Source organism: Macrobrachium rosenbergii, chromosome 51 (assembly GCF_040412425.1).
Source record: "Macrobrachium rosenbergii isolate ZJJX-2024 chromosome 51, ASM4041242v1, whole genome shotgun sequence".
Classification (NCBI taxonomy): domain Eukaryota; kingdom Metazoa; phylum Arthropoda; class Malacostraca; order Decapoda; family Palaemonidae; genus Macrobrachium; species Macrobrachium rosenbergii.
This window is the reverse complement of record NC_089791.1, coordinates 68,856,488-68,872,655: the sequence shown is the minus strand read 5'-3', so window position 1 is coordinate 68,872,655 and position 16,168 is coordinate 68,856,488. Positions and strand designations below refer to the sequence as shown.

At 34.3% G+C, this 16,168-nt stretch overlaps 1 protein-coding gene across 8 annotated transcripts in view; it reads right to left on the bottom strand.

Moving 5' to 3' along the window:
• Window positions 1-16,168, bottom strand: part of pan (pangolin) — a 575,726-nt gene that overhangs the window by 63,283 nt on the left and 496,275 nt on the right. For 4 of the 8 annotated variants that reach the window (XM_067095688.1, XM_067095685.1, XM_067095687.1 and 1 more), the window contains exons 6-11: window positions 15,014-15,109; window positions 13,391-13,504; window positions 5,564-5,634; window positions 5,036-5,163; window positions 4,026-4,182; window positions 2,955-3,021 (exon numbers count right to left, since the gene is read on the bottom strand). In XM_067095688.1, coding sequence (XP_066951789.1) covers window positions 2,955-3,021; window positions 4,026-4,182; window positions 5,036-5,163; window positions 5,564-5,634; window positions 13,391-13,504; window positions 15,014-15,109 — 633 coding nt within the window. Of the gene's footprint in view, window positions 1-2,954; window positions 3,022-4,025; window positions 4,183-4,510; window positions 4,668-5,035; window positions 5,164-5,563; window positions 5,635-13,390; window positions 13,505-15,013; window positions 15,110-16,168 lie in introns of all 8 variants that reach the window. The other 4 variants (XM_067095689.1, XM_067095686.1, XM_067095690.1 and 1 more) reach the window with 2 other exon arrangements.

Here is a 16,168-nt window from a genome sequence, read left to right as displayed (position 1 = left end):
TGATGAACATATTTGAAAGCGTCATAACCTCGAACGCGTCATAAGCAGGACCCGTCGTAAACATATATATATATATATATACATACATATATATATACATATATATATATATATATATACATACATATATATGTACATATATACATACAGGCAGTCCCCAGTTTATGACGGGTCCGGTTTACGGCGTGCCGAGGTTACGACACTTTTCAAGTATATTCATCAGAAATTATTTCTTGATTTACGACGCATGTTCCGGGGTTACGACACGTGGTACTCAGATCCGATGGAAGAAATATGGCTCTAAAACGGCAGTATAATAAAAATTTGGAGGTTTTTCTGATGAAAAACTCAATAAAAGTGTAGTTTACATCATTTTCAGTACACCCAAAGCATTAAAAATAAGATTTTCTCAGGATTTTTTAAGATTTTTCTGTTTATGACAATTTTTGGTTTACGACGTGGCGTAAAAACGGAAACCCCAACGTAAACCAGGGACTGCCTGTACATACATACAGTATATATATATATATATATATATATATATATATATATATATATATATATATATATATATATATATATATATATATATATATATATATATATATATATATATATATATATATATATATATATATATATATATATATATATATAAATAATAGGCTACACAAGCAGATCAAAGCACATCAACTATTCCACAGCAACTCATTTGCTCATTTGATTTTTACAGGATCTCCATTTATTTGCTTTTAGTTATACTGTAGTTTTATATTACACGTTTACCTCAAAAAGATTATTCCTCCAACAATATACTGTATACCATTTTTCTACCCTCCACAATTTTCATTGTCACTATCTAGTTATCTGATAGTATGCAACTAAGAACAGGCAGAAAGTTAATTAGTTACCTTAGATGGAACACTAATAAAGCCTGGCTCTTTCAAATATGAACTACTTTTGTCAATGATGCTAAAAGCAACCCATTCCATTTATATGATACATTTTGTCCAGTAATGATTGTTGACATTACATCCTTTTATTATGCTGACTTATCCTTACACAATTATGTGCAATCTACGTTTGTAAAATAAAATTACCACAAAATTTTTACTTAAATGAAAGCAAGAACATCATTGGAATAACATAATTTTCTTTTGATCAGTAAGTAAAATGAATCCACAAACATAAATGTAATATAAATACAGTATATGTATATATATATATATACACACATATATACATATATATATATATATATATATATATATATATATATATATATATATATATATATATGTGTGTGTGTGTTGTGTGTGTGTGTGTGTGTGTGTGTGTGTTTATATGTATGCTTGTGAGTGAAATTCTCTATTATCTACACGCTCCAATAAAATGGGATACTCAGTACAGAAGCCTTGGGATATGGAAATCACAGAAAAATGTGATATGAACCTTAAAATGATATGCGAGTTTTGTGATCAGCCTGTAAGAGTTTAAATTCAAATAATTTGGTTCTACAAAATTTTATTGGCTAAAATACCAGATACTGAAATCTTCAAGTTCTGAAAATGACTTTTATTAATACCTGAACATGATACTTTATCTGGCAATTACTATATAAACCTATTTTACATAAATAGGACCCTCACACTGATTTTTTTAATAATAGGTAATTATTAACACCAATCTACAAATCTTTATGCAGTGCAGAAGTGGGAGAAAGCTTTGACACTAATGCTTACCAAGACCTACATCATACAGTTTAACTTTTGCTTACTAACTTGTCCTTCCTGAAAATCCTTGCCTTACTAAGATGAATACTGTTCACAGTTGGACACCCATACACTACAACAAATATCTATCCAAAGGGAGGTTTAACTTTTCTTGAAAGTTCAGTAAGAAAAATATTATCTTTTACACTTCAGAAGAGATTGTGCTGGCCATTTTTATACATCCACTGCTGCATTGCCATAGTGCAAAACAATTCTGAAATTTATATGTTCTTAGTTGCAACACAAATTTAAAACTGACTCATCACAAACATTTAAAATTCATAAAAAGAATGAAGTTATTACAGTGTATTCTCTTAACCAAAAGGCTTATGTACTCTTGCAGTACACTATAATCTAATCAGAAACTGTAAAAATGAGTGCATCTTCAATCTTAATGATACATAAAATAGCAACAAACCTTGAGAGGACACAGCAGGTTAAAAGAAAGTTTTCTGAAGTAACACGAGCTAAAATTAGTCTTCTTTCAAATAAATAACTAAAATACAAAACTTCCTGAAATAATTCCATTTCAAAATTTTTAGTAATAATCATGTGTATTGTACATCCTTAATTACAACATATTGTGCATCATCTTATTTTACAATGAAAACATCTTGTTATTTCTTTTCATAATAGATGATATTATAACATTAAAAGTTAGGCTGTTAGGAAATTACACTGCACAGTAGTACAGATGTTAGTAAACAAGGCTGAAAGAACAAAATATACAAGAGCATCAAAACACATTCTATCAATACAATACTATGAAGCAAATTCCTTCTGCAGCATATACAGTACTGTATAAGTGTTTTGTGAAAAGCTCAATTAAGTTTAATATACAACTAAATAGTATGTAATTTAAGACTAGTGCAAGTAGCAATACAAATGAAATGTAAAATATAGAACATAAGAAAACTATTTTAAAAAATAAAACCACTTTTCTGAAGAAAAGCTCCTAGTTTTGGGAAATACTGCATTTTGAAGAAACCAAAGTTATAAAGACCAAAGTATAAATAAATTCTCACTAGTGTTAAGTTTTACTGAAGAAGAAATAATCAGACGAGGTTCTAGAATAGGTCAGAGGCACACACGATAAGTAATTCTCATGGAAAACTGCATTAAGCTCAAAGCTAAGAAATGTGGGTGTTAGTAGCAGAGCTGACTTGGATGGTTTGATCTTACCTGCATGGTTTACACCACTGACTCTGCTGTTCTAGACCATATCTCGCACGACACTTCTTCATATTCGCTGGGGATGGACATGACAATTATGAGTTTTCTATTTTTTACCCTGAGAACCTTAATATTTCATCAAATTTATTACTGAACTCAGTATTTTAGGATTATTTTATTCATTGGAATAAACAAGAAAATGCATGCTGATAGGCAATAGGTGACAATTCTTAAAAGTATAGATAATCATGCATTAATAGATGACAAATTCAGGGACAAAGCAGATTTTGACGTTTACTGTCAAGCCCATCTGCAGTGTTATTTTCATAACATCTTCATTTGACTCTCCCAGTGGCAATGCAGTGAAGCAATATGACAGTGACAAAACCAAATGATGGCATTAACCTGCCTCCTCAAAGATGCTACTGAAAATAACAGTGGAGATTCACGAGAGTGAAAAAGAGAAGCTGAGCTCTCGTGACTGAAAATGAGAAAAGACTCATATCAGCATAGATATATATAATAATAATAATAATAACATTCAGCCTATGAGTATTATGATATAGAAAAATAGAATGGGTAATTGTAATAATCAAAACTAGCAGAAACATTCGGCAACAATCCAATTAAGCAACGTCCATTTATTAAGAGAGAAAAAGATATTATATATATATATATATATATGAATGAATATGCAAACAGGCAGCAAAAAAGACAAAAGCAAACATATAATAACATTCAAGTAAAAGTTGATAATATAATAGTAGTAGTAATAATAATAATAATAATATAATAATAATAATAATAATGAGTAAGTTAAGAATGAAGCTAATAAAATTGAACTCATCATGGACAGGTGGATCTTTGGAATATGGTGGTGCAGCTTCTATCCAATACTTACTTAACTCCTGTCTTGCCATGGACAGAGTCCAAAACAGAAGGAGCTACAATAAATACAGGATGCAAAACATTGCTACCACCATCATACCAAAAACAAGCTTGGACACCAGACCATGATAAGGATTGGATATCTCAGAGAGTTGCTTAACAGGAAAGGTTCTGTATGCGGCAGTTAGCTACCTCCATCTTGGGTTTTGTCACGGTTACGCTTCTTCTTTTTCCCTTGCGAGTAATTTTGACGTGAGGACCACCCAGGGTACATCTGCATATGAAGTTGACGTTCTTTGCGTGCTAGTTCATAGTACTTCGCCTGTTCTTCGCGGCTTAGCGCATGCCACTGCAGGGATAGTTAAATGAAGATTAGTGATTGTCTACCCCAACCAAGGATCCTTATTGTCAGGGCAGGACACATTGACAAATTGGGTTATGCCACTTGAGAATTTGGAGACAAGTTCAAACTTTTGTCTAAAAGTGGTATGAAACTAAGTCGCATTTATATTTGAGATCCATGACTTTTCCAGAGTACAATGCACTACTGTACCTTGAGTTCCTTTCTTTTTATTTAAAAAAATCTAGCCTGAACCCTCCTCACTTCTTGCCTGACAAGTCCCCATTCTGACTTGGTCCCAGCCCTGACACGAAATCAAATCATAAGCTGTCTCTACCTCCATCACCAGTCTTCTCTTTCTTTCTCTTCTTCTTTTTCATCATGCCATAATTATCTCGCGCATTCCATCCTGGGTACATCTGCATATGTAGTTGTCTCTCTCGTCGTGCCATTTCGTAATACTTGGATTGCTCCTCTTTACTGAGAGCATGCCACTAAAGTCCAACAACAAGGTCAAAATTGGTTAAAGCAAAAGATAAAAAAATAAAAAATAAGTTTCACACATATTCAAGCATCTTTTACAAGATTTCTTACCTTGCTACTTTTACTTTTATTTGGTATTTTAGGTCACTATCTTTCCAACTGCAATTTTTTCTCAGTGAATATGAATTTCAATCCATTTTGTGAAATTGCCAAAACAGCATCGAGTCAGGTGATTCAACCACTACAACCATCAGGAGAGCAATGAGCCACATTAAAATATACAATAAAACATCTTTAATGTAATCAGGAATCATTTAAGGAATAGGCAAGTAACAATAGACATGAATGAGGGGAAAAGGGTGAAAGCATGCAAACAAACCTTGCGTCCAAGGATCTGGTTGATGGCAGCACTTTCCTTCAGAGTACATTCTGCAACTACTTTAGCCCTCATTTCCTTCATGTACAACATGAAAGCATTTAAGGGCTTCTTAATATGTGGCTTTTTATCTGCAAATAATACAAGGATTATGACAAATGAAAAAATGTCAAGAGCCAACTAATAATTCCAATAATCTCAGGGGAAATGAAGATGAAATCTTGGTATTTCTCATAAAGTATGTCTCTAAAACCACAGACCATGCTTTTATAGCACTGACTTCAGCCTCAAAATCAAATTCTGACATCTAACTGCATGCTGTACAAACACCTCTATTTTTATCAGTCTTTAATTCAGTGTTAAATTCTGTCTTATTTATGTTCATTTGAAAGCAAAACTTGGCAATTTAACATGACTTAAGGGATATTATTCATCTACAGAGAGAGAGAGAGAGAGAGAGAGAGAGAGAGAGAGAGAGAGAGAGAGAGAGAGAGAGAGAGAGAGAGAGAGAGAGAAAATAATGCCACTTACCTCCATTTTTTGTTTCTATCATTTGTTGCTTGTCCCCTGATTGCAGAGATGGTTTTTGATCTATATGATGTCTGAAATACAATGAATAAGTTAATGGAATATATTACACAACACTAAAACTCGCTATTTTCCTTAAAGTTTGTAATAATTTCCATCTGCTATATGTACTTAACAGAAATGTTTGCGCAATACAGCCAACATCGGTCGGGATTTACAACTTTTTCATTTGTTCCCTATGGTGTTTGATATATAAAAACCATGTAAGTAAATAATTCACTTTAATATAGTAAATGAAGAGCATTAATTTAAGTAACAATTACATACAAACCATATGCAGACCTTGACTTTGGACAAGGTAGCAGGAATGTTTTGGTGATGATATTTCTCTCTCATTCATATATATAATATATACATATATATGTATGTGTGTATATATGAACACACACACACACACATATATATATATATATATATATATATATATATATATATATGTATATATTATATATATATATATATATATATATATATATATATATATATATATATATATATATATATACAGTAAACCCCCTATTCACGGGGATGCGTACCACATCCCCGTGAATAGCTAAAACCGCGAATACTTAGAACCCTTCTAAAAACACTTAGAACTGCCTATTTTGATAGTTCAAACACACAAAACTAAAAATGCTTATACAGGTATTATGCTTCTTACGATGGGGTTAGGTTCAAAAAAAAAAAAAAAAAAAACTAAAACATCGTATGTTGGAAAAAACGTAAGACATACCAAAATGTATCTCGAACATAGCCTAGTCTACACTAGGGTATTCGATACCATGTATACATATATGGTAGCCTAGCCTACACTATAAAGTATACTCTATACATACACAGTATAGTAATTATTAATATTAGCTAATTCTGTAGGTTCATGCAAAGTGAAATTGGATAACAAACAAGAATTAGCTTAGCCTACACTATGGTATATTGTATACATAAGTGGCAGCATAGCCTACATTATACTGTACTCTATATTCACAAATTGTACTATACAAACATCAACATAATGAATATGCATCTTTTCCATGAATCTTTTAAAATGTTATGCCTTAATTCACTGTATCCAATAATATTGTATATATTCTTATATTGCTTTTGTATTATAAATTGCGGTCATAGCGACCAATGTTTTGGTTTGGAAATCGTTTATGCTTGTTTATTTCGCTGTATTTAATTCAGTTCTGAGCGCTTTTCTTGCTTTTAGTTAGCGTAAATGAATCTCTAGATACTTTATTTATATGGGGCAAGGTTATTTTTTGTTATACGAAGTGTTTTCAAGTCGAAATATAACTAAAATACGTCTCATTGTGAAATCAATTTATCTATTATTCTCGTCAGTAGATGACGAATGATGATGGCCATTTGGGGGAGTTTGTTTTGTGCAAAAAAATTCAAGATTCCGTTTGCTATTTTCAATTGATTTCATCATAATATGAACTTTACGTATTTATTGTTTATCAGTGTAAAAATAACAGTAATGTGTTCTTTCATGCCCAGCAGTTTTGATTAAAATACTTTCTCTCCCATTTTAATTATGATCGAGTTTCATCCATGTTGCCGATGCACAATAATTTACAGTATAGTCATTAGCAGCTTGAACATTGTTTTCTCAGCTTCAGCTAACAACTTGCAGCTTAAATTTAGCAGTATATTTCCTTGATGATCTTTTATCCATACCAAATAAAGGTATAATGTAAAACTATATCCGTCCTATTCTACTTAACGTCATTTGCGCTATAACCTATGGTAATTGTTTATTACCGTACGATGGATGAAATACCAGGAAAATGGCTGTTCTTATCCGATTCAGTTTTAAGCAAAATAACAGTTTCTCATTCGGTTGTTTATGGCTGTACACGTTTATGCAAGAGTATAACTTTACTAACAATACTTTTATCATTCTCTTTTACTTTTTTAACTAGAAGATGGGATAAAGAGATGGAGGAAAAGTTGTCTATTGTAATTTGTTCTCTCACTGCCTGATTACGCTGCTGTCTGCGCCAGCGCAAAATTTAAAAATATTTTATAAATAATATTGTCGTATCAATATTAACTGCTTATCCCACTGCAAAATCGAATTATCATAAGGTGAATTATCGTAACTCGAGCATTACCTGAGTATTTTAATAGTTTTATCACAAAAAGTGCATTTAGTGATGAAAATGAGATGAAAATACAGTCATTAGTGAATGTTTCTCAGTGAAAAATACCGTGAATGGGCGAATTTTCCACGAATAATTGGTAGGTATGTTCCAAAGGGAAATCCGTGAATACATGAGTCCGTGAATACAGGGTGTTTACTTTACATATATACATTATATGCTTATATGTCACTAAATGTCATGTGACAATATATTCAACTAAGGCCACAGGAACACTAAAAGAAAGGAGTACCAAGCACTTTCATTGTACCTCAAAAATGTGTTGAAATAACACGAAAGTGCTTGGTACTCCTTTCTTTTATTTTTCCTGTGGCCTTAGTAGAATGATATATATATATATATATACAGGCGGTCCCCGGTTTATATATCAGAATATATATCGCCGAAAATCAAAAATCATAAGAAAATACTTTTAATGCTCTATATTGAAAACGATATAAACTATTATTATTGAGTTTTACATCACAAAAACCTTCAAATTATGATTATTCTGCCATTTTGGGGCCATATTTCTTATATATATATATATAACCCGAACATGCGTCGTAAGCCAGGAAATAATTTCTGATGAATATATTTTAACCTCGAATATGAATGAAACGGGGACTGCCTGTATATATATAGTATATATATATATATAATATATATATATATATAACACTATTTAAACGTTGAAATATATATTTCATATATATATTCTATGCCCCTGTTCACTGAATGTCTTTTAGAATATGGAAGATGAAATTTTTTTAAGGGTATATATACAAAACATAAAGGTGTGGCGTTAAGTCTCCGATGGTATGGAGGTGGGCGTTTCTCCGAGAAAGAGGAGAATGACCAATTCCTAGTGATTTTTGGCCTCATTAGCTCCCGTTTGGCGACGGATCTGGAGGTCGCCTTTCCTGGGCCATCTTCTTCAGTAGCGGTCTTAGGATTAGAGCGCCGATGTCGTCCGATTCCCAATGTCCTCCTGATCAGTATGTTACACTTCGGAGAGTTCGGGGATTTTCCTACATATCAGAAATACAGGACATGTCATAAACTGGAGTGGGGCGGAGTTGCTTTTCAAAAGTAGCTGTCCGTACAAAAGAAAGATGCTGGAATCTGCTATCATCAATCAAACCAACAACATGAACCTGTCAGGAGGACATTGGAAATCGGACGACATCGACGTTCTAACCCTAAGACCGCTACTGAAGAAGATGGCCCAGGAAAGGCGACCTCCAGATCCGTCGCCAAACGGGAGCTAATGAGGCCAAAAATCACTAGGGAATTGGTCATTCTCCTCTTTCTTAGGAAACGGTCACTCCATACCATCGGAGACTTAACGCCACACCTTTATGTTTTGTATATATACCCTTGTAAAAATTTCATCTGTCCATATTCTACCAGTGAACAGGGGCACAGAAGCAAGTGCCTGAAATATATGGTTTCAACGTTTAGTGTTTTATGGGCCTTCTTATATTCATGTATATGTATATATATATATATGTATATATATATGTATATATATGTATATGTATGTATATATATATATATATGTATATATATATATATATATATATATGTATATATATAATATATATATATATATATATATATATATATATTATATATATATATATATATATATATATATATATATATATATATATATATATATATATATATATATATATATATATATATATATATATATATATATATATATATATATATATATATATATATATATATATATATATATATATATATATATATATATATATATATATATATATATATGAGAGAGAGAGAGAGAGAGAGAGAGAGAGAGAGAGAGAGAGAGAGAGAGAGAGAGAGAGAGAGAGAGAGAGATCATCCCCAAATCACCTCCTAATAACTTCTGTCAATGTCTTCATCAGGTTCTCATACTCCAAAGTCTAGTTTCAATTCTGTCTGTGTTATGATGCATCGAGAGATGGAGAACATTTTTGTTACTAAACTGCCAATTCAACGATCCAATTAATTTACATTATAAATCAACGTGCAGGTTTCCAATGAGCAAAAGTGATTCTCTGTATTTTACTTTCCTGTGATATGTTTTTTCATAATTTCGCATAAGACACACTTTAATACATAATACTTGAAATTAACCAACATTCCCAAATCTTAGGTCGTGGCAGCAAATTGAATCTTTCATCCATAACGCCAAATCCAATATCACTAGCATGTAATTGTCATTCCTATTTACGCTGTTTACGATAGCAAAAAGATTATAATTCATTGGCAAATTACTGGAATTCATAATCATAAAATCAGTGGGTACTTTTTAATCTTTCCCAAATCCAAAGGACTTCAGAGTGACCTCTCTCTTTACGAGCAAACTAGAATTATACCATGTCACGGTCCCAATTTTAATATGGAAGGTGAAAAATGAATAATAAGTATATGCACCATTTGTACACACATAAAATACAAACATACAAAAAACATACAATATATGTCTGAGATACAAGCGAGGCATACTTTTACTATAATACTAATAAAAAAAAAAAAACTCGGGCTTGCTAACAAATTCATCACCGATTTGCTCGTGAAACAAATGATTCATTTTGGCCAAACCGAAATTCTTTCTTTGTCTCCTCTTACTACAGGCCTATTTTTTTTTTTTTTTTTTTTTTAGTTTTTCTGTCTTTCATTTTCACCAGAACTACCAACCCATCCTCATCACGTCAGCTTCAACTATCAGTAGCGACGCTGGAAGGCAGGTTGGCTGGGGCTGAACAAACACGCTAAATGAAAAAGTAAAACTCTTCCTTAATTACAACACCACTCCTCCTCCTCCCTCTTCCTCCTCCCCTATAACCCCCCTCATTCCACTCTTCACTGCCGCCGTCATCACTCCCTCATCTTCCCACTCCACTTCCTTTGCATCTACAGTACTTACCAGACAAAATCATAACCTTGGTGTTCTGACCGTATGTCCTGTTATATGATCGATTTACCCCTCATACTTAGATGGCAGTGAAATTTTCTGATTTGCTTCCTCTGCACTGACTGGTTTCTAACTGGTGTTACAAAATTTCTCAGAAATAAAAATCCAGTTAATGTAAGGAAGATGACTTGCAACATATTTGACGACAGATTTTGTCATAAGCGTGATTCGTTTTGAGCAGTTTTACATCCAAATTTAATAATTCTTTCAAACTTTACAACATACGGGTTTACTTCATCGCCCACCAAAGAATACTTGACATATCTAACAGCAATTTCTTCACTTATAATGCAAAGTAGGGCAACCAAAACCTCCCTCCTCCTTTTTCAAATTCAAAACTAAAAATTAGGAATGGACCATGCCATGTTTCAGTTGAGAGATCGGAAACGTCACAGAAAATCGGGGTAACCCGCAATTACAACGCTTCACAGCAACAAACTTTCAAACTCTTGTCTTCCATAAGGAAGTATCATAATTTATCCCTAAGCAGCCATCAATATCTGTATGTCGAGTAGGTATCCATTATCAGAGTTTCAAGAGAAAATAAAGTGATAATCATTAAGTAAGGAATGAGTTAGAACTTCTCAGTGTTCAAAATATAAACATGAATAATACAACTGGAAAAACATTTATCAGCTCCCGTTATTACTGAAGAAGTAAACTATAAAGCCAGAAAAATTACCATCAAAGTGCCTAGCGTTCCGCGTGTGCGTTGAGGAGCCAAATTATTTTGTTTATTTTTTTTTGAGACTCCAAATTACTTTGTTTAATTATCTTACTCTTAGTAAATGACGCAACATTTGACGGCCAGTGGTTGAAGGAAGGAGGGCGGACGATAAGCGGTACTGAATGAGAAAGGTAAAAAAACTTCAATAGTTAAGCGAACTGCGAGAGGAAAAATTCAAGAAAGCATGAGTAGTTAAGCGAAAACAAGAGGTAGGCAGGAGTCGCAAGGAACGAATCAAGAATAACCACCCCCCGCCCGCCACCCTCCCCGGCTTGGTATATGTTGACTCTAAACAAACGAAGCGTGCATCCAGAGCGTGATATCCAGTTATGGGATTACAACTCCTCTCGACAATCAGGGGGGACCAGACAAACCCTACACCCTCATTCCCCTTCTTTCGTTCTCTTACGTCTCTGCCACCTTATAAGGCATTTGAGAGCATCACAATCCAATCAACAAGACGAAAAAGTAAACGCTAACCCTTTCACACTGTCTACAACAACGCAACTCATTTGAACAACTCCACATTTTCTATATGTTGACTCTTCTTTCCATTTACCCAACAGAGGACAAGGCTTCCGCATTTCGGATTAGGATAAAAACAGCAAAGCTGCAATTATTTTCCAAGTGAACAGAAACTCACGAATGGCACAAAGAAATCGACGCATCTTACTTGATTATTACAGAAACGCTGGATGTTGGAAGCAACGTGGAAATTCGCTGGTGGCTTCTGGAGTGGGAAATCTGCCTTTGGTATTCCTTGTGAAGTCCAAGCCGAGGGAATAATCAGGAGAAACCCAAAGAAAAGCTGAGCGCCATATTAAAAGTGACTGACGCTGTTCTCATGTATACCGAGTCATTGGAACGTTACTAATCACAAGACCAAACGTACCTCTTAATTACTAGTTAGCTTGTGGTGAACACGGCAAGCGAAAAGTAAAGGTTAAATTAGTAGTTAACTCGCGCTCTCTCGCTCAACTTTACAACGGGAATAAACAACTTGGAAACTTACACTACAAATAGAAATGGGAATTTCCGAGGAAATTTGCGCCAAGATAAACAATTATAACACACTGTACACACAAAGCTGGAACTTTCTCCTTTTTACAAACAAGGAAGAAACAGAAACACCGAAGAAATGTAGATTCTCTCTCGTCAAAAAGGTGATCCAAGCGAGAAGAAGAGCGCCACCGGGGACCAGAATATTACTGAAACATTTGTTGATAAATAATTTCTTCTATAAACTGAAAGTATTACCAATGACTATAAAAACAATAGAGGAAAAGATACTTACATCTTACTAAGTTCGCATTTAATCAAAATGTCAAAAATATTCTTTTATTTTACTTTCACACCATGCACTTCAAAAAATACCTTCGTAACACTGGAAAAGAATAAAAAGGGCGTACGACCGTTCCAGAAAATCCGTTAATTAACGAAGCTGACGGACGGTTTCTATGGTTTCTTAATGAGGATTCCCTACAGTTAATTACTGACGGTGGGCACACTTTGGATACTGCTCTCCCACCCACCCACCCCCCCGCCCCCGACACTTCTTAGTAAGCTTGATAACGACAGATCAAAGGGATCAAATCCTTCTTCTACTTTCATATAAAACAATTCACAGGAAGAACACACATTGGCGAGATGCTGAGAGTATACTGTAAAAAAAAGTCCTCTGCAAGTTCCCTTACGGAGCAATAGGACAAGCTCATCCTCATGTCTTAACCTGACTTCGTTCTGAAAGGTTAATATTCACAATGGTAGTTAACCTTGTAGCTTCGCAAACACATAAACTAAAATTCACCAGTATAAAGTATATACAATACTGTACGTGAAAAATACACACATAATTAAAACATATAACATTCAAAGAATGCAGCAGCCTCGGAACTTACCTGTGGTTATCATGTGACGTGTTCGGTAACTCTGTTTTGGGTGAAGCAACCAATGGATGAGTGAGAGGAGGCGTTAAACCCGGGTGCGGAGGCATCAATCCACTTGGCGAAAACCTGCGGACACCACACGCAACATTTCACTTTCTCCTTTCGAAAGGCCATGTTGCCATAATCATACGAAATGCGGCAATGAATTACAGCAGCTGGTACGAAATGACGGTTCATGGCGAAAACATTAATCACAATAAGTAAATCATAAGTAAACAAATAAACTCTGACGATGGGAATGAAGGTGAGACGGGGAAATGATAAAGAGTGAAGCACAGAACACCATGGCTACAACGTTTGAATCTACTTTATAGTGAGATTTGGAAAGAGAACAAAATAATAATAATAATAATAATAATAATAATAATAATAATAATAATAATAATAATAATAATAATAATAAAATGGATCATGCAGGCTTGCTAGCATCCAAAATACATAGGTATGTCACTTTCCTAAAGTTTATAAGTGTTGGAACGTAAACAGAAATGATAGAGGAGTGGGGAAGAGCTTCTGTAAGTTAGAATGCTACGGTCACACTATGTATTCAAGGACTAAAACTACCGTCTCACCCATTTCCAAGGTTAGTTGTTAAACGAAACAGGGAAACTCGTAACCTGCATGGTTAATGAGAAAATCACTGATCACTGTATTTCAAAGATGTTCCTCTCAAAATCAACATAAATGATCCAGTGAACATTCAACAGAAAAGACAGTAAGATCACAAAAGATGATACAAGATAATCAGTTTGTAAATGGATCTGTAGAAGTACATAAAATCTTTAAAAATACTGAACAAAAAATTCTTTGGAACTTACAAAAGACAAAGTTGTTGAATCAGAGTCCTGTGAAAGGGGGTTGGGAGGGGGAGGTATGAACAACGTTTTGTTGTTTGAGGTCTGTTGTATATAAGATCTAAGTCCCTTCCTTTGGTTCTGCTATTGGAATATGGGAGAACACTACCACTAAAAAAAAAAAAAAAATAGAAATCCAAAATTTGAAGTTCGGGTAAAAATTTGCAAAGAGAAAATCGAACTAAACTTCTCGAATAGCGAAGAATAATCGTGGTAAGTGTGACAGTCCTGAAATCGAATTGCTCGTTCTTTTGCTCACAAAAGCATGAGAAAGTTAGTATCACAACTTTTCAGAAATAATTTGGATACCATTTTCATGGCTGCCGATTATTGTCTGAAGAATTATATAAAAAAAATGCAATGACATTAGCTAAATAATGCGTACATTCGCGTGAACCAAAAACATTTACCATTATATTTGTATTATTTACTACCGTTAATCGATACTAAAATGCTACTACGTATGAGAAACGAGATTGAGGGAGGGCGGCAAGACTAACAGCCGTTCTTCGGGGAAAGTAAAACAAATGCTATGGCAGAGTCAGGGAAGAAAATCTCGGGCAGTGCGCACTAATTGTTCTCCTATTCGTTTTGATAGCTATTGTTAGAACGTCACTACAGTGTACAGCAGTGTCTCTGAGAGGAAACATGGGGCTGTGAAGGGAGGGAGGGAGGGGGGACCTTTTAAATTTTTTTTAAAAGTTTTTGGTGATTCACTAACCTGGGTAGGGTGGCGGAAGAGAGGGAGAGTGGTGAGGAGGGGTAGGTGCTGCTGAACGGAGAGGAGGAAGGAAGCGGGTACATGCGGGCACCAGGCCTGCAAATAAAACAAACACAAACCACATCAAACAACAACAACGACTACATCTACAGCTACATCAACCATACTGCTATTCAAAGAAAAAATTAATTTCCCGTGATATTCGGGCGCCAACAAAAAACCTTTTAACAGCATCACTTATTGCAAATGCGGGAATTCTGTGGCTCTATGAAAAAGGAACAGGAGAAAAAAAAAAATAGCCTCCAACACGTATTTTCAATATGACCATTTACCGTCACCACAAAATTCAGAATTCCTTCTCAGAAACACCTAAATGTCACACGGTCAAAAGAGGGGCCGCCCCACTCCCTCGGCAACCTTGATAACTGTGTTCAGATAATGAATCCTTCTTTCACAGATTTTGTGTTGGCGTTAAAGGTCCAGCGATGAGGACAGCGGTCAAGAATGAGAGATGGAATTTTTCAGAAACAAATAAAAACTGTAAAAGAGGGGAGGGCTACAACTATATGTAATGCAAACATTCACCAAGAACATATCTGAGTCATCATGCAGCAATGAAACAGTAAGTTACAAATGAGGATTGCTATTACACAAACAAAAGGCCATCACAGTGACGGTGGTGAGGGAATGCAGCCCACCCATTGACAGATCATTTCAAATAACTATAGTGCCAAAAGGTTTGCTACAAAGTTCTTGTAACTTGCGGTTAATTACATAAAAATCTGCGTTTCCTGCAGAATGATAACATTGGATACAAGCGCTAACATTTTCTCAAATTTAACGTTCGAATTAACGAAAGAGTTAATGGTGACACTCGATGACATCTCAGAATAAGCTAGTAAAAAGCAAAATTTCAGCAAAACAGTTTATTTCAACCGTGGAACTGAATAACAAAAACTAAATTTAAAAATCTGAAGCACTGAAATCCAAAAATTTTTTTTTCTCAAATGCAAACAAACATTTTACTTAAATGCTGAAAGTTTCATTTGGAAAAGACCCGGTTTGTTCTCGATATAAACGCTGATGAATTTCCAAGTACGTTCATTACTTGGGTAACCTTGAACGCAACTAATAATTCGATACTCAAACGTTCAA